At 45.9% G+C, this 26,211-nt stretch overlaps 1 protein-coding gene across 1 annotated transcript in view; it reads right to left on the bottom strand.

The window, feature by feature from the left end:
* Positions 1-12,092: 12,092 nt before the first annotated feature.
* The window catches only part of GTF2F2 (general transcription factor IIF subunit 2), a 231,303-nt gene continuing 217,184 nt past the window's right edge, over positions 12,093-26,211 (bottom strand). Inside the window, exon 9 of the mRNA XM_030200520.1 lies at positions 12,093-12,540. Coding sequence (XP_030056380.1) covers positions 12,421-12,540 — 120 coding nt within the window. The 3' untranslated portion in view covers positions 12,093-12,420. The remainder of the gene's footprint in view (positions 12,541-26,211) is intronic.

Genomic DNA, 26,211 nt, shown 5'->3' on the forward strand with positions numbered 1-26,211 from the left:
ACACACAAAACACACACACACACACAAACACACACACATACACACAAACACCCAAACACACACACAAACACATACACAAACAGCCTCGACGGTGCACCTCTAAGTGCCCCCCCGCCGCATCGCCACAACAACCTGTGCAACGGGGCATCAGAAAGCCCCTACCCCCCTTCCCTCCTCGCCGCATCACCCAACCCCTCCCCTGCCATTTCACCAAGCCCCTCTCCCCCCCCACATCGACCGCCTCGCCACCCGCGACCGCTAATACAAACTCTGTCCGGCGGCTGCTGCTGCTTCTATTCAGCAGCAGCAGCCCTTACATAAAGAAAACAAACAAACAAAAAAACAACCTCCTAAAACGCACCTCCGTGGAGAACCATCTCACGTTGGCTGACGTCTTTGCAGCCGCTCCTCCTCTCCCCTCAACGTCAGTGCCCCTGCCGGAAGACCCAGGAGAAACGCCGAGACGTCAGAGGGGAGAGGAGGAGCGCATGCTGAGACTTCAGCCAATGTGAGATGCTTCTTAACGGAGGTGCGTTTTAGGAGGATTTTTTTTTTTTTTGTTTTCTTTATGTACGGGCTGCTGCTGCTGAATAGCAGAAGCAGCAGCCGCCAGACACAGTTTGTATTAGCGGTTGCGGGTGGCGAGGGGGGAGGGGCTTGGTGATGTGCCACGGTGGGGGGGGGGGGGTCGGGTGATGCGCAGAGGGGCTTTCTTTGGGTGCTGCGCCGGCTGGGGGGGAAGGGGGGTCTCGCTAGACATGGGTGGCTGGAAGCAGGGGGAGGGGAGGGTCGCTGCACATGGGTGGCTGCAGGGGAGGCAGGGAACAGGGAGATGAGGATGGGGCTCCACACACCACATGGGTGCCTGCAAGGGGGACAGGGGATACAGGACGGACACTGCAGGGCGGGCAGGGGGACAGAAGGGTTGGTGGTCATCAGGGGGGATAGGTGGGTCGATGGACATGGGTGGCCACAGGGGGGGGGAACAGGGAAAAAGGATAGGAGCGTCCTCAGACATGGGTGCCTGCACAGGAGAGGAGGATCGCTGGACATCGGTAGCTGCAGGGGGGCAGGGGAGAGAGGAGGGACGCTGCACATGCGTGCCTGCAGGGGGACAGGAGGGATGCTGAGGGGGGGGGGGCTGAGACCACATGGGTGGCTGCAGGGGGAGCAGGGGAGACAGGAAGGATGCAGCAGGGGGAGAGGAGGGTTGATGGGCATGGGTGGCTGCAGGGGGATGCTGGACATGGGTGGCTGTAGGGGGAACACGGGGAGAGGAGGGTCGCTGCACATGCCTGGCTGCAAGGGGGCAGGGGAGAGGGAGGGGGTGAGGGGGTTCCTTACACCACACACGCAGTCACTCATTCTCTGTCTGTCACATACACTCTCACACTCACTGTCTTTGTCCCTCTCTCTCACACAGTGTCACACAGAAACACACTGTCTCTCACACTCTCTCTCTCTCTCGCACAAACACATACACTCTGTGTCTCTCTCTCTCTCAGAGAGAGAATGTGAGACAGAGTGTATGTGTTTGTGCGAGAGAGAGAGAGCGTCTGTGTCAGAGAGAGAATGTGACACAGACGCTCCATCTCTCACACATGCTCTTTCTGAAACATACACTCCAAGGAAAACCTTGCTAGCGCCAGTTTCATTTCTAACAGAAACTGGCCTTTTTTTTACTAGTTTTAACATAATGTATACATTTAATACCGGCACTTGAAAGGTGGGCTTTTATGGTGTTAAATGTGGGCTGAGCTGGGGGAAGGTAAGTTGAATGGGGGAGGGTTAAGGACGACAGTGTTTGAGGTTGATATAGTTCAGTATGCATACAGGATTGTTGGGTTAAAATCTTGCAAGAAGGGTCTTATGGATCCATTAGTAATGTTATTCTGGCATATTTTGAGTATCACTATTAACACTGAATGAAATACTGGTGTATATTTGGGAATGTTTTTTGCCAATACCATTTATATCCTTTTGAAGTGCTTTTGTACTATTGCCTACAATAAAAATAAAGTTGGAAAAAAAACATACAGTACACTACCATAAATACAGTGTGGCATATTGTCTCTGCCATAAAATGTGACTTTAGTATTTCTTCTGCTGGGCTTCAACAGGATCGAAAAGCTTCAAATACATATGCTCATTCTGTACCTAATTTTTGGATAAATTAATGAATTTTTTTCAACATAGCATTTTTCATATATACAAGTACATACATTTCATTTAGAAATATATTCCTAGCCCAGTGCTGTAGCTTAGTTATAGTTCTTTACACCGAAGCACAAGATACCCATCTGGGTATGTAAAAGAGATGATGTATGTAGGTCCTTAGTACAGGGTAAGGTCAGTGTTATGCACAGGGGCTTTACTGATACTTTGTATATTCCAAAGTGAGGGGAGGAGGCTACTACAGGTTGCTAGAGAGGTATGGGATGGCAAGAAAAATAATGATCACACTACAGCCATGACAGATTTCAGCTATTTTGCTATGACAATTGTAAGGGGTTGTTTTGTTTTTACTATTTGTGATAATTTTGTGCACTTTTTTTCTTATAAGTATTTTAATTATTTGTTTAATAGTTAGAAAACAGATCACTGATTTCTCTGGTTCAGGTGAGCTAACTTGAATGATGAATATTTCCTCTATTTTTTGTATATACACAGTGCCAAGAAAAGGTTTGTGAACTCTCTAGGATTCTTAATACAATTTTTACTCAAAGGTGATTAGACCATAATCTAAACTCTGATACCAGACATAGAAAGCAAGAGAGAACCCAGTTTCATAAATAAGTCTGACAACAAGGATATATTTTGATTACCACATCACACAAATGCTCTAAAGTTTTTGCAGGCATCATATAATAATGTACCACTACACACTGTGAGAAAAATATTTCAGTAAATGACAAAAAGCTAGAGTAGAATAAGGATCCTTGCTGGCTCCTCACTTCTCCTATGTTCCTGCACCCAGGACCAAACCAAAGTCAAAATAGAGAGGAGATGTAGGACATCTGGTTACAGCATCCCCCTCCCTGCGATGGCTACAATGGTACTGCCTGCCTTTATATAATTCAGAGATCACAGCATGAGGTATGTTGTGGTTTGTATGTACAGGTTTGGAGCAGCAGTGTATGCAGGGCCTAGCCATTTGGCCTTTCTTTATTCTTTTGTTTCAAGGGCAATGTCTCCAAATGGGTTATTTTTGCACATACCATGACAGTAAAGCGAATGCTACATACCTGTAGAAGGTATTCTCCGAGGACAGCAGGCTGATTGTTCTCACTGATGGGTTGACGTCCTCGGCAGCCCCCTCCATCGGAAAGTTTACTAGCAAAGGCCTTTGCTAGTCCTCGCGCGCCCATGCGCACCGCGCATGCGCGGCCGTCTTCCCACCCGAAACCGGCTCGAGCCGGCCAGTCCAGTATGTAGCAAGACAATACACTTCAAGGGAAGACTCAACTCCAAAGGGGAGGCTGGCGGGTTTGTGAGAACAATCAGCCTGCTGTCCTCGGAGAATACCTTCTACAGGTATGTAGCATTCGCTTTCTCCGAGGACAAGCAGGCTGCTTGTTCTCACTGATGGGGTATCCCTAGCCCCCAGGCTCACTCAAAACAACAACCATGGTCAATTGGACCTCGCAACGGCGAGGACATAACTGAGATTGACCTAAAAAATTTACCAACTAACTGAGAGTGCAGCCTGGAACAGAACAAACAGGGCCCTCGGGGGGTGGAGTTGGATCCTAAAGCCCAAACAGGTTCTGAAGAACTGACTGCCCAAACCGACTGTCGCGTCGGGTATCCTGCTGCAGGCAGTAATGAGATGTGAATGTGTGGACAGATGACCACGTCGCAGCTTTGCAAATTTCTTCAATAGAGGCTGACTTCAAGTGGGCTACTGACGCAGCCATGGCTCTAACATTATGAGCCGTGACATGACCCTCAAGAGCCAGCCCCGCCTGGGCGTAAGTGAAGGAAATGCAATCTGCTAGCCAATTGGATATGGTGCGTTTCCCTACAGCTACTCCCCTCCTATTGGGATCAAAAGAAACAAACAATTGGGCGGACTGTCTGTGGGGCTGTGTCCGCTCCAGGTAGAAGGCCAATGCTCTCTTGCAGTCCAATGTGTGCAGCTGACGTTCAGCAGGGCAGGAATGAGGACGGGGAAAGAATGTTGGCAAGACAATTGACTGGTTCAGATGGAACTCCGACACAACCTTTGGCAGGAACTTAGGGTGAGTGCGGAGGACTACTCTGTTGTGATGAAATTTGGTGTAAGGGGCCTGGGCTACCAGGGCCTGAAGCTCACTGACTCTACGAGCTGAAGTAACTGCCACCAAGAAAATGACCTTCCAGGTCAAGTACTTCAGATGGCAGGAATTCAGTGGCTCAAAAGGAGGTTTCATCAGCTGGGTGAGAACGACATTGAGATCCCATGACACTGTAGGAGGCTTGACAGGGGGCTTTGACAAAAGCAAACCTCTCATGAAGCGAACAACTAAAGGCTGTCCTGAGATCGGCTTACCTTCCACACGGTAATGGTATGCACTGATTGCACTAAGGTGAACCCTTACAGAGTTGGTCTTGAGACCAGACTCAGACAAGTGCAGAAGGTATTCAAGCAGGGTCTGTGTAGGACAAGAGCGAGGATCTAGGGCCTTGCTGTCACACCAGACGGCAAACCTCCTCCAATGGAAGAAGTAACTTCTCTTAGTGGAGTCTTTCCTGGAAGCAAGCAAGATGCGGGAGACACCCTCTGAGAGACCCAAAGAGGCAAAGTCTACGCCTTCAACATCCAGGCCGTGAGAGCCAGAGACTGGAGGTTGGGATGCAGAAGCGCCCCCTCGTCCTGTGTGATGAGGGTCGGAAAACACTCCAATCTCCACGGTTCTTCGGAGGATAACTCCAGAAGAAGGGGGAACCAGATCTGACGCGGCCAAAAAGGAGCAATCAGAATCATGGTGCCTCGGTCTTGCTTGAGTTTCAACAAAGTCTTCCCCACCAGAGGGATGGGAGGATAAGCATACAGCAGGCCCTCCCCCCAATCCAGGAGGAAGGCATCCGATGCTAGTCTGCCGGAGGTCTGAAGCCTGGAACAGAACTGAGGGACTTTGTGGTTGGCTCGAGATGCGAAGAGATCTACCAAGGGGGTGCCCCACACCTGGAAGATCTGCCGCACTACACGGGAATTGAGCGACCACTCGTGAGGTTGCATAATCCTGCTCAGCCTGTCGGCCAGACTGTTGTTTACGCCTGCCAGATATGTGGCTTGGAGCACCATGCCTTGACGGCGAGCCCAGAGCCACATGCTGACGGCTTCCTGACACAGGGGGCGAGATCCGGTGCCCCCCTGCTTGTTGACATAGTACATGGCAACCTGGTTGTCTGTCTGAATTTGGATAATTTGGTGGGACAGCCGATCTCTGAAAGCCTTCAGAGCGTTCCAGATCGCTCGCAACTCCAGAAGATTGATCTGTAGATCGCGTTCTTGGAGGGACCAACTTCCTTGGGTGTGAAGCCCATCGACATGAGCTCCCCATCCCAGGAGAGACGCATCCGTGGTCAGCACTTTTTGTGGCTGAGGAATTTGGAAGGGACGTCCCAGAGTCAAATTGGAGCAAATCGTCCACCAATACAGGGATTTGAGAAAACTCGTGGACAGGTGGATCACGTCCTCTAGACCCCCAGCGGCCTGATACCACTGGGAGGCTAGGGTCCATTGAGCAGATCTCATGTGAAGGCGGGCCATGGGAGTCACATGAACTGTGGAGGCCATGTGGCCCAGCAATCTCAACATCTGCCGAGCTGTGATCTGCTGGGACGCACGCACCCGCGAGACGAGGGACAACAAGTTGTTGGCTCTCGCCTCTGGAAGATAGGCGCGAGCCGTCCGAGAATCCAGCAGGGCTCCTATGAATTCGAGTTTCTGCACTGGGAGAAGATGGGACTTTGGGTAATTTATCACAAACCCCAGTAGCTCCAGGAGGCGAATCGTCATCTGCATGGACTGCAGGGCTCCTGCCTCGGATGTGTTCTTCACCAGCCAATCATCGAGATATGGGAACACGTGCACCCCCAGCCTGCGAAGTGCCGCTGCTACCACAGCTAGGCACTTTGTGAACACCCTGGGCGCAGAGGCAAGCCCAAAGGGTAGCACACAGTACTGGAAGTGGCGTGTGCCCAACTGAAATCGCAGATACTGTCTGTGAGCTGGCAGTATCGGGATGTGTGTGTAGGCATCCTTCAAGTCCAGAGAGCATAGCCAATCGTTTTGCTGAATCATGGGGAGAAGGGTGCCCAGGGAAAGCATCCTGAACTTTTCTTTTACGAGAAACTTGTTCAGGGCCCTTAGGTCTAGGATGGGACGCATCCCCCCTGTTTTCTTTTCCACAAGGAAGTACCTGGAATAGAATCCCAGCCCTTCTTGCCCGGATGGCACGGGCTCGACCGCATTGGCGCTGAGAAGGGCGGAGAGTTCCTCTACAAGTACCTGCTTGTGTTGGAAGCTGTAAGACTGAGCCCCCGGTGGACAATTTGGAGGTTTTGATGCCAAATTGAGGGTGTATCCCTGCCGGACTATTTGGAGAACCCACTGATCGGAGGTTATGAGAGGCCACCTTTGGTGAAAAGCTTTCAACCTCCCCCCGACCGGCAGGTCGCCCGGCACTGACACTTGGATGTCGGCTATGCTCTGCTGGAGCCAGTCAAAAGCTCGCCCCTTGCTTTTGCTGGGGAGCCGCGGGGCCTTGCTGAGGCGCACGCTGCTGACGAGAGCGAGCGCGCTGGGGCTTAGCCTGGGCCGCAGGCTGTCGGGAAGGAGGATTGTACCTACGCTTACCAGAAGCATAGGGGCCAGTCTTCCTTCCCCCGAAAAATCTTCTACCTGTAGAGGTAGAGGCTGAAGGCTGCCGGCGGGAGAACTTGTCGAATGCGGTGTCCCGCTGGTGGAGAGACTCTACCACCTGCTCGACTTTTTCTCCAAAAATGTTGTCCGCACGGCAAGGCGAGTCCGCAATCCACTGCTGGAGTCTATTCTCCAGGTCGGCGGCACGCAGCCATGAGAGCCTGCGCATCACCACACCTTGAGCAGCGGCCCTGGACGCAACATCAAAAGTGTCATAAACTCCTCTGGCCAGGAATTTTCTGCACGCCTTCAGCTGCCTGACCACCTCCTGAAAAGGCTTGGCTTGCTCAGGGGGAAGAGCATCAACCAAGCCCGCCAACTGCCGCACATTGTTCCGCATGTGTATGCTCGTGTAGAGCTGGTAAGACTGGATCTTGGCCACGAGCATAGAAGAATGGTAGGCCTTCCTCCCAAAGGAGTCTAAGGTTCTAGGGTCTTTGCCCGGGGGCGCCGAAGCATGCTCCCTAGAACTCTTAGCCTTCTTTAGGGCCAGATCCACAACTCCAGAGTCATGAGGCAACTGAGTGCGCATCAGCTCTGGGTCCCCATGGATCCGGTACTGGGACTCAATCTTCTTGGGAATGTGGGGATTACTTAGTGGCTTGGTCCAGTTCGCAAGCAATGTCTTTTTCAGGACATGGTGCAAGGGAACAGTGGACGCTTCCTTAGGTGGAGAAGGATAGTCCAGGAGCTCAAACATTTCAGCCCTGGGCTCGTCCTCCACAACCAGGGGAAGGGGATGGCCGTAGACATCTCCCGGACAAAGGAAGCAAAAGACAGACTCTCGGGAGGAGAAAGCTGTCTCTCAGGAGAGGGAGTGGGATCAGAAGGAAGACCCTCAGACTCCTCGTCAGAGAAATATCTGGGGTCCTCCTCTTCCTCCCACGAGGCCTCACCCTCGGTGTCAGACACAAGTTCCCGAACCTGTGTCTGCAACCTCGCCCTGCTCGACTCGGTGGAACCCCGTCCACGGTGGGGGCGTCGAGAGGTAGACTCCCTCGCCCGCATCGGCGAAGCTCCCTCCGCCGACGTAGTCGGGGAGCCTTCCTGGGAGGTGGCCGCGGTCGGCACCGCACGCGGTACCGACGTCGGGGACCTCAACCTGGGCGATGGGCCAGCCGGAGCCACGCTCGACGGTACCGGAGGCGCAAGCACCGCCGGTACCGGAGGGGTAGGGCGCAACAGCTCTCCCAGAATCTCTGGGAGAACGGCCCGGAGGCTCTCGTTTAGAGCGGCTGCAGAGAAAGGCTGAGAGGCCGATGCAGGCGTCGACGTCAGAACCTGTTCCGGGCGAGGAGGCTGTTCCGGGCTGTCCAGAGTGGAGTGCATCGACACCTCCTGAACAGAGGGTGAGCGGTCCTCTCGGTGCCGATGCCTGCTGGGTGCCGAATCCCTCGGCGCCGACATGGGGAGGAGACCTGTGTCGATGCTTCTTCGACTTCTTCCGAAGCATGTCACCGGAGCTCCCCGGCACCGACGAGGAGGACGTAGAATCCATCCGTCGCTTCCTCGGGGCCGAGACCGAAGAGGGTCGATCCCGGGGGGGCTGTACCGCAGGAGCCCTCAGGGTAGGAGGAGACCCACCCGAAGGCTCACCGCCACCAGCAGGGGAATGGACAGCCCTCACCTGCACTCCTGACGATGCACCTCCGTCCGACGACATCAGCAGACGAAGTCTCGGTACCACCGACGTCGATACAGTCGCCCGATGCCTCGGCGCCGATGCAGAGGTCCGATGCCTCGATGCAGTCGATGGAGCGGCAGCCAAGGAAGATGGTCCGGACGCTGACGACGTCGATGCACTCGATGCCTCCGGTGCCGATGCCGACGAAGAGCCCGAGAACAAAACGTTCCACTGGGCTAATCTCGCTACCTGAGTCCGCCTTTGTAACAGGGAACACAGACTGCAGTTCTGAGGGCGGTGCTGGGCCCCTAGACACTGAAGACACGCAGAGTGCCTATCAGTGAGCGAGATTACCCGGGCGCACTGGGTGCACTTCTTGAAGCCGCTGGAAGGCTTCGATGTCATGGGCGGAAAAATCACGCCGGCGAAATCAAAAGCCGAAATGGCGAAAATTGAAGCACCAAAATTTAGAGGGAGAAAAATCTCGACCGAGGCCAAAAGAGGCCTACCCTGACAACGAAAGAAAACTTACGGGGCGAAAACTAAGAAATACGGGAAGGGCAGAAAACCCGAAAGGGTCTTCCGGAACACTACCGGAGCGCTTCCCAAACTTTTTCCAAGGAAAAAAGGACAAAAACACGTCGAAAAGGACGCGCGAGGTCGACTCTCTGGGGCACGAACGGCGTAACACGACCATACCGAGTGCGGACGAAAGAAGACTGGACTGGCCGGCTCGAGCCGGTTTCGGGCGGGAAGACGGCCGCGCATGCGCAGTGCGCATGGGCGCGCGAGGACTAGCAAAGGCCTTTGCTAGTAAACTTTCCGATGGAGGGGGCTGCCGAGGACGTCAACCCATCAGTGAGAACAAGCAGCCTGCTTGTCCTCGGAGAATGAACCTTACTCCTATGCCAGGGTATGTGGAGTATGCTCTCAGTGTCTCAAATTTACTGCTAACACTCGCCATAGTACTTGCATTATGCCAAAGATCCTTTTGGAGTTCATAAGTGTAATATGGATAGACAATTTATTCAGCTGTGCTTGGAAGTTCTTTTGATCAAGCCTGTCACACCCAAAACAATGGGAAATATTTCTGTATCTTTCTGCTACATATTTTTAGTCTTGGACTGCATTTCTTGGTACTTGAGGATCTTCTCTCTTCACACTATTCACCAAGTAATCGCTTGGGACTCGCACCTCTATAATCAATGTTGTTCTGGTGTTTTTCTCTTGTACCACTATATCTGTTTTACTTGCATCCAGTTTTTCTATCAGTCGGAATGGGAATGTCCCAAGTAATCATAACCTCTTTGTTTTCCACAATTCTGTTTGGAATGCTTTTCCGGTGCACTAATGTTAAAATGCTTACGGAGTGTCCAATGAATGAGATGAGCCATCTTGTTGTGCCTTTCTGTATAAAAATTGTCCACCATCAGTGCTTCGCAGTCAGCCCAAGATGAGTACATGTTTCTAGCTCTTTCTTACAGACTCTACGTTGCACCAGTTTTTTTAATGCTTGCTGTAAACCATCTCGTCCATAATCTGCTGTCCTGGGCTGCAACTATCACAAATCACTCATCCTTAGGTTTCAGTTCACCTCTCCTTAACCATTCAAGTGTCTGGTTTTAACGGATGATTCCTGGAGAAACACTTTTTATTTCCTGTTGTACTTATGCATTTGCCACTTGTTGTTTCTCCCCTGCTGATCCAATTCCATAAAGAGTTTTTCTCTTCCTTCACAAATTCTGCTGCTTCCTACCAATGGATTTCCATCCATTCCTTCTTCTCATTGGAATGTTTATCCAAATTTAATGATGAAGAGGATTTTGGAAGTTTTCTGTCACATTTCAACACCTTTTGCGCACTGGGATCCAAGGATGCCATTAAGTAAGCCTGTGTCTGTATTATGACTCCCTTGACCTTTTTAGTTGTGTCCATTGTGAAGTGAATGTGGTCAGATAGAGGTTTTACCCACCCCTCTGCCTGCTGTTTATTTGAAAAGTGGAGCAGTAGATAGGCCCTTAGTCCAACAGGACCAATGGGAGAAAAGCCCCACTGAGAAACTGGTCTATAAGGAAATACAGTGAACAAGATTATTTTCTTTGGAAGAGTCTGAATGGAAGTGGATCCCAGAAAGAACAGACTTGGGTTTGATTCAGAAGGGGAAAGGTTTGCCTCAGAATCCGAGAAGCCTGTTACTCTAAAAGACTAATTATTGCTGAAAGAGGATTAGAGGTACAGATGGAGAAAAGAGTATGAAGCATTACTAGTTTATTCAACAGTGTACAGCCTCAGGACAGAATGACTACCACAAAGCGGTACTTGTTTTGTACTTACTGTCGGTAAATAGACTTGCAGCACCCATATCTATCTCTGAGCTATCTTTATGCAGAGAATTCTACACCAGGGAAAGGGCAACATCTTGTTTTAATAAAACAAAATTAATAAAGCAATGTGTTTTTCTGAGAAGAAAAAAGGTGAACAATGCTGGAATACAGCAAATTTTTTTTAGAATGTTTGATATTTAATCCTGCTCGATGATGGGAAATTTTGTCAAACAATACCGTATTGAAGAAAAGAAAAGGTGATTGCATGACGGGCTTTTTAGGACATTAGGAAAAATTACCACAGCACTTGCTCTGTAGGTTCTTTTTGAAGCCTCTCTCAAGCTCATTTTCTCATTGAGCTGATTTTCATGACCATGCAGTTTATTTATAAGAAATTTACATAAACTTTCACTTGCAGTGGACTTTGCGTGAGAGTTTATTACTGCCAAGCAGCTTGGCAAACGTGCGCTTTGTTGAAACTGCACAAAACACCTGCCATTTGTTATTTTTATGATCTTCCAGGGATTTTGTGCTGTGTCACACTAAGCACATTATTGCCAAATTAATTTTTCAATTTAGTACATGAGGGCCAGTATATTTAACTTTGTCTATTTGGAAATTTTTCAATATAGTTTCTTCTTGTTAAAACTGATTTGGTGTTAAGCTTTGGACTTTTGAACTTGGCACATGTATGGTTTATAGAGACAATAACTTTTATTTATGGCATTGAATATTATTTTAGATGAGCTATGATTATATTTTTTCTGATCTCTCAGGGGTCCTTTTACTAAGGTGCGCAGAAAAATGGCCTGCGGTAGTGTAGGTGTGTGTTTTGGGCGCGCGTAGATCCATTTTTCAGTGTGTTTGCAAAAAATGCCTTTTTAAAATATTTGCCAAAAATGGATGCGCGGCAAAATAAAAATTGGTGTGCGTCCATTTTGGGTCTGAGACCTTACCGCCAGCCACTGACTTAGCGGTAAGATCTCACGCGTTAGCTGGGCGGTAATAACCTACGTGCGTCAAATGCTACTTGGCGCACGTAGTGGACGTGAACCAGAAAATAAAGATTATTTATCAGATGCGCGACAAAAATGAAATTACCACAAAAGCCACGCGGTAGGCGGGTGGTAACTCCAAATTGGCACGCGTAGACGTTTACGCGGCTTAGTAAAAGGGCCGTTCAAGTAATTAAGCATTGATGAATGATATGTGGTACACCATTGAGTAAACACATGTTTTATACAATAAAATGCATTTATTGTTTAGTTTGCTTGTTTGACCAATATTTTTTTTTATTTAACATTTTTTGGTCAGTTTGGTTTGTCCTTGTGATTTTGCACAGATAATATTATTATAACAAGAAAAGGAAACAGGAATAAAATCAAAACAGGATGTAATAGAGCTAAAAACATATGTTGAGAAATCAAAGTTAGAACTTCTGCTTTCATACATCTTAATAACAGAACATGATCATATCTCATGTCAGAACTGCAATCTTGCATTTGTTCAGTGCTACTGCTCCCCCCCTTTCAGATTATGCATTTCCTTGAAGTCTGCTCAGGCTAGTCACTCTTATCTTCTCCTTGATAATGCCTGTACTCTGGCTTCAACTCCCATGTGTTTTTGTGAGTTCCTTTAACATTGTAGATACCGATTTCTCTCAAAATTTCTTTCAGGTATATCTGAAATAGACATAAAAGTAATCCAATGAATAAAATGAACCAATACAAATCTTCCAAAATATAGCTTTTATATCTCATTTTCTGCACAACTGAGGCTCTAATTCTTATTACTGGGCTGGGCTAACATAATATCAAAAGATTTATTTTATTTATAGGTGATTTAATCTTTCTGAATTAGCCAGGGTGTAATCAATTGTGTCTCCCCCCCCCCCAAATGGGAGACAGGTGGCAAGGCATTATCCCCTCCCCCCATATTGTATGTGTTTTAACTCTCATCCAAAGACCAAGGGACCACTCTTGTATCATTACTCAGATCTTACCTTTGTTTCTAATCAAAAAGAGGCTGAGGTAACATATGTGATCTTGCAAGACAGCACAAATCCCTAGTTCAGAAGATCATTTCCCCCTAATTTGTGCTAAGCTAAGAGAAAGCAGCTCCCTTAATGTCAATTATTATTATTATTATACTGCTAAAATACATTATTTGGAGTAAAACAATTACTGTCAAGCAACTGCCTAGTACTTTACTGAAACTTAGCTGTAGCCATAGTTATGTTGAAACATTCATCAGCAGTCATGTCAATACAATTATTATATACTGAACAAATCCCCTAGTAGGGTTCAATGTGTTTAAATCACATTAAAAAAAAAAAACAATAGAATTACACTAGAACCATTTACATTATGCAATATAAAGAAAAAACATCCTAGTTCTAAAACTGATCTTCCCAGAAAAGCATTTAAGCAAACAAAAAGGTTTTAAGCTTCTATTCTGTTCTGATGATACTGGGAAGGGAGTTCCAGTAACGAATCATAAAATCAGAAAAGGTGGTTTTAGATCATTAAAAAAACCCAGTCCCCTTCAATAACACAGATGGTACAATCAGTAAAGAATGCAGCTGCTTAGAGAATCTATTCACAGAGATACATATCAAATCGGTAACTAAAGACGATGTAATGGAACACAATGCAGGCAGATTTAAACAGAATCCTCTGCTCCACTGGGAGCCAGTGTAGTGTTACCATATAAGAAGAGATGTAATCAAATTTCCTAAGGTTAAATATCAGCCTGATTGAAGTAATTTCCTTAATAGCTTGGACGATAATCCCAAGTAAAGCACTTTACAATAACCCAGGTGCAGAAAAATCAATAAAGTATAGGTAAGCTAATCAAAATATGGTCTAACTAATCATAATTGCCTCAGATTGAAGATAGTATTCCTCCAGATCTGATTTATTTGTGGCTCAGGAGTCAGGGAGGAATCTAGAATTATTCCCAAGACATTTGCTTTATCCTTGATCAAAAAAGTTTTGTTTTGCGCCAAAACAATCTGCTTAGTCACAATCAGATTAGGGCCACTAAGCCAAATAATTTTAGTTCTGCTGAAATTAAGTTTCAACATGTTTTCTAGCGCCCAGCATTGAATCTTTTTCATACAGGAAGAGATTCCACAGGCTGTATCTTGCAGATCATCTAATGCTGGTACTAACAGCAAGTTATCGTCGGCATAAAATAGCAGCATGTCATCCAAGTTCAGCTGAATACTGCCTAAAGATGTCATAAAAAAGTTAAAAAGAAGAGGAGGTAAGGGGAGCCTTGAGGCGCCCCACAACCTGGAAACCAAAATTGAGACACAGCATTATCCTTCCTTACACAACTCCTATTTGTTAGAAACTCTAGAAACCAATTAAACACTGAATCCCCAATGCCTATTTCACTCAGCCTTGCAAGAAGCAGTTTAAGATCTACCACATCAAATGTAGCAGAAATATCAAATTGAAGCAGAACTATTTGCTTCCCCAAACTTAATTGCCTCTTAACATAAAAAATTAGCACTAAAAGAAGCGTTTCCGTACTATGACCTAGTCCAAAACCAAACTAAGAGTGCAAATATGAGAATTTATCCAAGTAATCAGCAAACAATCGACTTACATAGGATTCTGTAAGTTAAGTACATAAGTAATGCCACACTGGGAAAAGACCAAGGGTCCATTGAGCCCAGCATCCTATCCACGACAGTGGTCAATCCAGGCCAAGGGTACCTGGCGAGCTTCCCAAACGTACAAACATTCTATACATGTTATTCCTGGAATTATGGATTTTTCCCAAGTCCATTTAGTAGTGGTTTATGGCCTTGTTCTTTAGGAAACCGTCTAACCCCTTTTAAAACTCTGATAAGCTATCAGCCTTCACCATGTTCTCCGGCAACGAATTCCAGAGTTTAATTATGCGTTGGGTGAAGAAAAATATTCTCCAATTTGTTTTAAATTTACTACACTGTAGTTTCATCGCATGCCCCCTAGTCCTAGTATTTTTGGAAAGCGTGAACATCCACCTGTTCCATTCCACTCATTATTTTATATACCTCTATCATGTCTCCCCTTAGCTGTCTCTTCTCCAAGCTGAAAAGCCCTAGCCTCCTTAGTCTTTCTTCATAGGGAAATCGTCCCATCCCCGCTATCATTTTAGTCGCCCTTCGCTGCACCTTTTCCAATTCTACTATATCTTTCTTGAGATGCGGCGACCAGAATTGAACACAATACTCAAGGTGCGGTCGCACCATGGAGCGATACAACGGCATTATAACATGCATTATAAGAAAAGTGATGCTTGCAACGGGATGCAAATATTGAAGGGAAGAGAACCCAGCTTTAATAACCCTTTAATTCCAGAAGTAATCCATTGGATAAAAGGTAGAGGGGTGAAGAAAGCAGATATTTCGGAATGATATCTAGAACACATTGAGAATGAGAAACATTTTTCAATATCATCATCATCAGTAATAGGGCGAAAAGACTGCCAGCATATATCATCTAATATAATAATTTGCTCCTCCAACGTTCCAATGAGGCTACCTGCGTTCGTAACCATCTCCTGACGTCACTCTCCCGCAGTAGAAGCCTGCTTGCCTGACGTCAGGAGATGGTTACGAACGCAGTGAGAGACATTGGAACGTTGCAGGAGTAGCTTCAGCCCTTCCTCCACATGCACCAACATCTCCACCCAGGGCCGCTGAGAGACTGGGCCGGGCCTGGGGCAATGCTGCCCCCGGGGGCCCTGCCCCTGCCGCCCTCGCCGCCACACCCCCCCGAGGTCGCTGCCACCGCTCACCCCGCCAACCCCCTGGGTTCGCCACCGCTCCCCCTCCACCCACCCTGAGGTTGCGGCCACCGCTCCCCCCTTCCGTCCGCCACCGGGCCAGGCCCCCTTAGTAGGGGCGTAGCCTCGGGCGGGCCAGCCACTTTCCCTCCAGGCCCACCCACCCACCCAACACAGACCTGCCAAGTCTCTTGCGAAACACGCGGTGCCAGCTCCCATTTCCGGCCACTGCTGCTTCTCCTGTTGAGCAGCAGCGGCAGCTACAAAAACAGCTAATTAAACAATCCAAAATGTTTTTAAAAAGCAAGTGGGGCACTGCAGGCAGCCATCAGGCATTGGCTGTCGGCTCTGCAGCGCTCCTTTCGCCTCTCACGTCACTGCCCCTGGAGCAGAACCCTGGAGGAGCACAGCGATGTGAGAGGCGAGAGGAGCGGCTGCAGAGCAGACAGCCAATGCCTGATGGCTGCCTGCAGTTCCGCGCTTCCTTTTTAAAAACATTTCTGGTGGTTTAATTAGCTCTTTTTGTTTTTTGTAGCGGCCACTGCTGCTCAACAGGAGAAGCAGCATTGGCCGGAAATGGGAGCTGGCGCCGTGTGTTTCATGGGAGACCTGGCAGGTCTGTGTTGGGTGGGCGTGCCTGGATGGAAAGAAGGGGATAGAGAGAGAGAGAGACAGACACTGGATGGAAGAATCGGGAGAGGTGGGTAGACGGATGGGGAGAGAAAGAGGGAAAACAGATGGAAGGATGAGGAGAGAAAGACACGATGGAAGGATGAGGAGAGAAAGACACAATGGAAGGATGGGGAGAGAAAGGGGGAGATGGATGAATGGATGCAGAGAGAAAGGGGAGAGATTGGAAGGATGTGGAGAGAGAAGGGACACTGAACAGAAAAGGGTACAGAGAGAGAGACACTGGATAGAAGGAGGGGGAGAGAGACATTAGATGGAAGGATCAGGAGAGAGGGTAGATGGGTGGAAGGATGGGGAGAGAAAGAGGGAAGACGCTGGATGGAAGGGTAGGGAGAAAGAGGAGACACTGGATGGAAGGATGCAGAAAGAAAGAGGGGAGACATTGGAAGGATGGGGAGAGAAAGAGGGGAGACACTGGAAGGATGGGGAGAGAAAGAGGAGAGACACTGGAAGGATGGGGAGAGAAAGAGGAGAGCTGCTGGATGGAAAAGGGGAGTAGAGAAAGACTGGAGAATAAGAGGAAGGGGCATGGGGAGAACAAGGGTGAGAAAAGATGAAAAGCCATAGGTAGATGATGGAAAAAGAAGGAAATTAAATCCTGCCCCCCTCTCGGCAGCTCCCCCCCCCTCCCAGTTCAGCAGTAACCCCCCCATGGGGGGAGGGGGTCCTGAGACCAGAGAGGGGGAGGGGGTCCTGAGACCAAACAGGGGGAGGGGGTCCTGAGCAGAGAGGGGGGGTGCAGGGGGGCCTGAGACCAGGGAGGGGGAGGGGGTCCTGAGACCAGAGAGGGAGGGAGGGGGAGGTATCTCTGTCACACACATACTCTCTCTGTCACACACACTCTCTCTCTCTCACAGTCAGTGTCTTTCTCTCTCTCACTCTCACACACTCTATGTCTCACACTGTAACACATTCACTCTCTGTCACACAGTCATTCTCAAACACTCTCTCGATCTCATACACTCAGTCTCACAGAAAGTCTGTGTATCGCACACATACTCTCACACTCTCTCTCTCTCACACACACACTGTATCTGTGTGAAACACTCGCTCACACTCACTGTGGCTCACATACACACTTGCACACACTCTCATTCTTACACACACTCACACTCACTCTCTCTGTCACACACACACTCGCACATTCACTCTCTCTCTCTCTCACACAGTCACTCTCACACACACTCTCTCAAACATACACACTCTGAGGAAAACCTTGCTAGAGCCCGTTTCATTTGTGTCAGAAACGGGCCTTTTTTTATTAGTATATACATATATCAATGATTCCTGTTTTATAACAGTGGGAATAAGATAGAAACATCTCATTCAGTTCCTTCTGTATCTGGCCAACCTTAGATGAAAAGTAGTCTGCTAATCCCTGAACAGATGGATGACCCTATTGAACAGGAACAGTTGATGATTAGGAAACTGTCAATCCTCTGACTAGACAAAAGTTTTCCTGTATCAAATGGACCAAACCCCTCCCAGTTTACTATAAAATATTAATCTGACATCAGTAGTCTTCCTCTTATACTGGTTAAACTGCTTCTTCCAAAGAGATTTATCATTTTGATCCTTAGTCTTACAAAAGCTATTCTCTAAGCATCGACAACCTTGTTTCATACATAAGAGTTCCAACATATACTAAGGAGATTTTTTTATTAAGTCTGACATCTTTAGAAGTTATAGGAGCTAACTCATCAAGAAAAGTATGAGAGATTAAATCCCATTGTTGTTTCATAGATTTAAAACAGTCACTCAATAACAAGGAATCAACTACTCTGTCCCAAAATGCAGTATTATCCACCTTTCTACAATAAGGAATTATTTTACTAGCATGCTTTATAAATGGTTTAGCTAAACAAAAATATTGTAAAAAACCAACAAAAAAATAATCTGACTAGGGGACAGGAGACCAAACAGTAAAGGCAGCCAAGTTGGATCCCCGGGGACACAGCTATGATATCAAGTATCACCTTCTGAATCAGATTATTTGTTCAAATACCTGTTAACACCTTAACAACTTTTCAAAGACAGGATACTAGTAATTTACAAAAAACTTGTGTTCTGCTGTATTTACAGTTCTCATGCTCTGCCTGCAATGCAAACTCTTACGCTTATTTAAATTTGTAAAACCTTTAGCTATATTATCATAACTCAATTTTGTGAAGAGCATTTAAATAGGAATAAGGATGTCCAAATCATGATGTTCAAAATTCGCAACAGTTTCATTGAATGCAGAGCATTTTGTAAAATACATAAAGGATCACAGAAAAAATACATATATTTTTTTACAGTTTTCAAAAAAGAAAAAAAAAAGATATCATCACAGGGATTTGTAGGTGTTAACAGAGGTAGCAGATTTTGCTACTTTTATGTGTAAGTGGCATAGTTTACAAAACTGCTCATCCAAGGGGAGCCGCCAATTGGCTAGTTAATTAAATTGCACAGGCAAACTGGGTGCGAACACAAATTTGCACACATAATTCAAAGCGCTATATATAGAATTCAGGGGATAACTTACAGAATACTGTAAGTTATGCATGCCACAGCCACATTTAGGCACTCACACAGACACCAGCTCTACAGCTGGTCTGAGTGCAGGTGCCTAGATATTTAGATGCGCTGATGCTGGGTTATTCTTGTATTCTATAATGGAACCTAAGCACCCTGGTTCTGTTATGCAATAGGCTCCACCTGGGTGGCCTTAGTACACCTAAATGGAAGCAACAAGTTGCAGAATTAACCCCTATGGGCCCAATATTCAAAATGATTTAATTGCTTGGTAGGGGATAACCAGAAATATTCAGCGGCATGTAAGCAGAGAATGCTGCTCAATATTGCCACTAAACGGCCAACGCCCAACCGCTGAGGTTAGAGGTGGGCCGGGGCGGAGAGGAGGTGAAGCATGGCTCTAGTGGATAGCAGTAATATTCAGACTGTGAACTGGGTAGGTAAGCACATAAAACTAGGACAGAAAAAAAGCTATCCTAACTTTATGCGCCAAGTTCATCTGAACATCATCCAGTACACAGTTAAACTGAAACAGTGTCCGGTGGCCCCCTTCATGATTCCCCTTCCTATTCCCAGTGAAAAGGCAAGACTGCACCAGCCCCACCCTCACCGGGCCTATCTGGAGGTAGTGCTCACTTTCTTAGGACCAAGATGATTCTGTGCTATCCTGCAGTTAACAAAATTAGATTTATAAACTTATGAACATCTTCTTTTCCATATCAAATGGCAATGGTGTGGAATGCTTTGCCAGCTCCAATCAGAAGGCAGAAAAATTATTTCCTGTATAGGAAGGCGATTAAAACTTTTCTGGTCCAGAAACATGTGCCGATAAAAGTTGTTGTAGGAATTTTACTGGAGTGAGAATAGCTTAGGTGATTTATCAATTTTAGTTATGGATTTTATTGTAAGTCCTTGGGACTGTCTAGTCATCTTGCCTCCCATCCTCACAGAACCTAAATAGGTAGTTGCGGTCTACAAGAATAGTAATGCAATGTAATGTAAAGTCAAGCCCCTGGTGGTCTAGGGGGAAATCGGGCACGAGTGATTCCTGCTTGGTCCTGGCCTGCAGCTCAAAATGGCTGCTGCGACCCGCAGCTTGGTAAAGGGGCCCTGTCTTGCCCAGACACAAGGAGCTGCAGTGAGAATCGAAGATCAACAGCTCCTGATCCCATGTTTTATGATCATGGTTAACATAATACAGATTTGGCTGTTTCCCCAAATGTAATTGTGTTAAAATTATCATTTAAGGCCATAAAGTCCTGCCATGCCTTCCACAAGAAGACTGAAAACTTAGAATTCTGAAGGAATAGAGAATTAAATTTCCAAATTCTCTTGTACCTCTGATCTAGTTGTCAAACCACTACCTCCACTGCTGCATAGTCAAGACACCACTAGGGGCTCAATGTCCGCCTAGTATAGATATGAAAAGCATCGCACTGAAAGCAGTAAGTACACAATCTAATCTTGCACACACTTGGTTTATGTTGGAAAAGTAAACAAACTCTGCTTCCACTGGATGGAGAGATCTTCAAGCATCTATCAAGTGAAGTTGTTTTAATACAAAGTTAACCCCCTTGTCCTCATGACCTACCATGGGAGTTTTTTGTGGCTTACAATCAATTAGTGTGGTCCACAGTAATATTAAAGTCCCCTCCTATAATCAGTTGGTAGTCCTCATATTGAACCACTGTGGCTACCAGTTGAGAAAGGGAAAGGGAATGGGACTTGATATACCACAGTTCTGTGGTTACAATCAACGCGAATTACGCATATAGACTACAAAAAAGATAATTCCTACCTGAAATCTCCCCTAGTGCCACAGTGGTCCTACCGTGGGGATCCTTTATCACTTTATGCAAGTGCCAATCTAGCCCCTTCCTAATTAAGATAGCTACTCCCCGTTGTTGACCATTAAATGTCAAAGCAATTGCCTCTGTTACCCAATTTCTATGTAGTTTCATATGTTCTAGGTCAGAAAGGTGTGTTTCTTGTAATAGTGCTATATCAGTTTTCTGCTGTTTGAGATAATTAAGGATTTTAGTACACTTTATTGGTGAATTATTGGTGAATGAACCCCATTGATATTTCCTGTACCATCTCTCTCCCTCTTTCCCCCCTCCCTGCCACTGTGGTCCAACATCTCTTTCTATGTCCCTCCAATTGTCCAGCATCTCTCCCTCTCTTTTCTCCCTCACATTGCCCAGTATCTTTTCCAACCTCTCCTCCACCCTCAGGTCTATCAATTCTCTTTCTTTCTTCCCTCCCTCCCTGCTGTTGAGGTCCAACAAAGGGGCTCATTTTCAAAGCACTTAAACTTACAAAATGCCATAGTAACCTATGCAACTTTGTAAGTCTAAGTGCTTTGAAAATACGCCTCATGAAGGGGCATTATCGAAAGAAACGCCTAAATTGGAATTTGGACGTCTTTGTAAAACATCCAAATTCAGAGGTGGGGAGAAGGTCATTTTCGAAAAAGATGGATGTCCATCTTTTGTGTTCGAAAATACCATGGCAGTCCTAGGATTTGGACACTTCGTGATTTGGACGTCTTTGATTTTCGGCCATTTTCGAACACAAAGACATCCAAGTCTAAAATGTCCAAAGTCAAGTTATTTGGACGTGGGAGGAGTCAGTATTTGTAGTAAACTGGTCCCCCTGACATGCCAGGATAGCAATCAGGCACCCTAGGGGGCACTGCAATGGCCTTCATAAAATGATCCCAGGTACATAGCTCCCTTTCCTTGTGTGCTGAGCTCCCCAAAACCCACTACCCCCAACTGTACACCACTACCATAGCCCTTACAGGTGAAGGGGCACCTATATGTAACATAGTAACAGTAGATGATGGAAGAGAAAGACCTGAATGGTCCATCCAGTCTGCCCAACAAGATAAACTCATATGTGCTAGTTTATATGTATACCTGACCTTGATTTGTATCTACCAAAAATAAAGTACCAGGAGCCTCAAAAATAGGGACACGGTTCCTTTAATCATACATCATGTTGTTCATCACAATTTTGGGGGAGGTGGTGGAGACAGAAACGGTAACGGAATTCAAAAATGCATTTGATAAACATAAAGGGATCCAGTTCAGAAGGAATGGATCCTCAGAAGTTTAGCAGAGATTGAGTGGCAGCGCCAGTGGTTGGGAAGCGGGGCTAGTGCTGGACAGACTTCTACGGTCTGTGCCCTGAAAATGGCAGATACAAATCAAGGGTACAGCAAAGAGAGGGAGCAAAGTACAAACAAAAGTCCAACAAACAAAAATAAAGTACCAGGAGCCTCAAAAATAGGGACACAGTTCCTTTAATCATACATCTTTATAAAATAATCTTCAAAAAGACCTGACACAGGCCGTGTTTCGGTGCACAGCGCCTGTGTCAGGGGTCACAAAAGTAGCAGGGACAGTGTGCAGCGATGTAGATTAATTCTACAGAACTACTGATGGTTGTAGGCTGCAACAACATCTATTCCTCTGTATATAATACAGTGAGAACGCGCTCCTACAGGTGTTGGACTCCACACCTGTAGGAGCGCGTTCTCACTGTATTATATGCGGAGGAATAGATGTTGTTGCAGCCTACAACCTTCAGTAGTTCTGTAGAATTAATCTACATCGCTGCACACTGTCCCTGCTACTTTTGTGACCCCTGACACAGGCGCTGTGCACCGAAACACGGCCTGTGTCAGGTCTTTTTGAAGATTATTTTATAAAGGTGTATGATTAAAGGAACTGTGTCCCTATTTTTGAGGCTCCTGGTACTTTATTTTTGTTTGTTGGACTTTTTTTTGTACTTTGCTCCCTCTCTTTGCTGTACCCTTGATTTGTATCTGCCATTTTCAGGGTACAGACCGTAAGAAGTCTGTCCAGCACTAGCCCCGCTTCCCAACCACTGGCGCTGTCACCTAATCTCTGCTAAGCTTCTGAGGATCCATTCCTTCTGAACAGGATTCCTTTATGTTTATCAAATGCATTTTTGAATTCCGTTACCGTTTCTATCTCCACCACCTCCCACGAGAAGGCATTCCAAGTATTCACCACTCTCTCTGTGAAAAAATACTTCCTGACATTTTTCTTGAGTCTGCCCCCCTTCAACTTCATTTCATGTCCTCTAGTTCTACCGCCTTCCCATCTCCGGAAAAGGTTTGTTTGCAGATTAATACCTTTCAAATATTTGAACGTCTGTATCATTTCACCCCTGTTTCTCGTTTCCTCCAGGGTATAAATGTTCAGGTCAGCAAGTCTCTCCTCATCTATCTTGTAACGCAAATCCCATACCACTTTTGTACCTTTTCTTTGCACAACTTCAATTCTTTTTACATCCTTAGCAAGATACAGCCTCCAAAACGAAACACAATACTCCAAGTGGGGCCTCACCAATGACTTGTACAGGGGCATCAACACCTCCTTTCTTCTGCTGATCACACCTCTCTCTATATAGCCTAGCAACCTTTTGGCTATGGCCACTGCCTTGTCACACTATTTTGTCGCCTTCAGATCCTCAGATATTATCACTCCAAGATCCCACTCCCTGTCTGTACATATCAGACTCTCACCGCCTAACACATAGTCTCCCATGGATTTCTACTCCCTAAGTGCATCACATTGCATTGAATTTTAATTGCCAAACATTAAACCATTCTTCTAGCTTCTGCAGATCCTTTTTCATGTTTTCCACTCCCTCCGGGGTGTCCACTCTGTTACAAATCTTAGTATCATCTACAAAAAGGCAAACTTTACTTTCTAACCCTTTGGCAATGTCACTCACAAATATATTGAACAGAATCGGCCCCAGCACCGATCCCTGAGGCACTCCACTACTCACCTTTCCCTCATCCGAGTAAATTCCATTAACCACCACCCTCTGGCGTCTGTCCATCAACCAGTTCCTAATCCAGTTCACCACACTGGGTCCTATCTTCAACCTGTCAAGTTTATTCAAGAGCCTCCTGTGGGGAACCGTGTCAAAAGCTTTGCTGAAATCTAAGTAGATTACATCTATAGCACATCCTTGATTCAAATCTTTAAGAGGACCCGCCAGAACCTCTCTTAGCTCCCTCAATATCCTGGGGTGGATCCCGTCTGGTCTCATGGCTTTGTCCACCTTTAGATTTTCAAGTTGTTCATACACTCTCTTCTGTGAACGGTGCTATATCCACGCCATTCTAAATATTTCCAATAATTATAGCAGTTTCATCAATGTAAAATGCAAATTTATAACCGTTGGGAGACTAAGTTGTTTTTTTCTTTTTTTTTTTTTTGCCTAGGACTGGCAGAACCTGTCCACAAAGTTAGAATGCTACAGGACAAGAAGTAGTTAGAAAAATCTATCCTCTCAACTGTCAGAGCTAGGCAGGAAAGGAAAGAGGTTTTTTGTTTGTTTGTTTTTGTCTTTTTGGGAGGGGGGGGCCAGGGTTAGAAGACAGAGAAGTGCACCACAATACAAATTTACAGAACTAATTAAGCAATAAGCAATTAATTCAAGAGAATAGATAGGTAGCTAAACTTATAGTCAAAAAGTTGAGAAATCAGAATAATTAGAAATCATTTTGCAGTATTTTGGTTCAGGTCCAGCAAATGGAATGCTACAAAGTGGTCTGTGTCTCCCTATTCAGAGCCCAACCCACCTCCTGCTGTGCAATGATTACCTCACAGTGAGTCAGCCAAGTGCTGTATCAAAAAAAGTTCTCTAGGTGTGTCCAGAAATGATACAGTCTGATCAAACAATTTCAGTTGATTCAACAATCAATTTCCACTAGAATATAACTAGTAAATCTAAATATTCCCAATAATTATAGCAGTTTCATCAATGTAAAATGCAAATTTATAACCAGTTGGGAGACTAAGTTGTTTTCGGGTACAGAGCTAAGTTGTACACAACTAAGTTGTTGTGGGTACAGAGGGTTTCTGGTGGGTTTTGGAGGGCTTGCTGTTTCCTCCAGAAGTGTAACAAATAGGGGGAGTATGAGCCTGGGACCACCTGTCTGAAGTGCACTGCACCTACTACTAAACTACTCCACGGACCTGCACAGAGGCTGGCAAGTAATGTTGTTCATCACAATTTTGGGGGTTGGGAGGGGGTTAGTGACCACTGGGGGAGTAAGGGGAGGTCATCCCAGATTCCTTCTAATGGTCATCTGGTCATTTTGGGCACCTTTTTGTGCCTTATTTGTAATAAAAACAGGTCTAGTTGAAAACATCCAAGTTTTAGTCCTGGACGTCTTTGCTTTGTTCCATTATGGCTCAAAGACGTCCAAGTCTTAAGAACGCCGAAGTCCTGCCTCTGCTACGCCCCCTTGAGATTTGGACGTCCTTGCGTCAGACTTCTGATAAAGACGTCCAAAATGTGGTTTTCATTATACCGATTTGGATGTCTCTGTGAGAAGGACGTCCAAATGCTGATTTATGTCACTTTTTGGACGTCTATCTCTCGAAAATGAGCCTGATAGTAGCCTATGGAACTTTGTAAGTCAAAGTGCCCTCCAAATATACCAGAATTATATATTATAAGCTGTGTCTTCTCTATCCAACAAAAATTGCTTGAATAAAGGATCCTACATTAACCATCTGCATTATTCTCATCATTATTATCTGATTTCTCAGGTTTACAGCCCCAAATGACAGTGAATGCACAGTTTGTTCTAACAATAATGGAAGACACCATTTTAAACCCCAGCAGGTGGCAGCAACTGATCAAATGTGTACAAAAGCACTTTTTTTTTTTAATTACAAACTGACAAGGTGGTTTCCTGGGAAGCTTTGTTACAGGACACAGATCTATCTCCAACTGATGACAGTAAATACCAACTGAAACATCTTTTGTTGGAAGGATAATGATGAATTTGTAAGAAATAAAAGTCTAAGAATTGTGAACAAAATTCTTTTCAATTCAATTTTATTCTTTACAGTCTTTACAATACAGGTTCCTATGCAGTGTAGATAATTCATAGCAGGCCAATTAAATCCCTGTTTGATCATATTTAATATTCTGCTTAGTTGCCTAGGGTATCTCTGTCTCTGCATACCCTGTGTTTCCAAGACTGAAATCCCAGTGCAGTTGATGCAGCCTTTCCTCCTTCTAAAGTTTGAAAAAATTAATAACTATAATTTAGCAATAATATCATTGTCTATCGACTGCTTTGGGAAACCAGTAGTGCCATATAGGTACAGATGCATGGTGCTCTGATTCAGAATTCAAAAGCTAGTATTAACAAAATGAAGAAGCACTCAAGTTCAGTAGACATGGCCCTGTACATAAGGCTCTACAACTGACCTCACACCATCTTTGAGAGAGAAAGGGGTAGGAAAGTGACACTTCCTGGAGCTGGCACCAATGCTGCTCTATAGTATGTGTGGCTGAACATG

This window comes from Microcaecilia unicolor, chromosome 4 (assembly GCF_901765095.1).
Source record: "Microcaecilia unicolor chromosome 4, aMicUni1.1, whole genome shotgun sequence".
Lineage (NCBI taxonomy): Eukaryota > Metazoa > Chordata > Amphibia > Gymnophiona > Siphonopidae > Microcaecilia > Microcaecilia unicolor.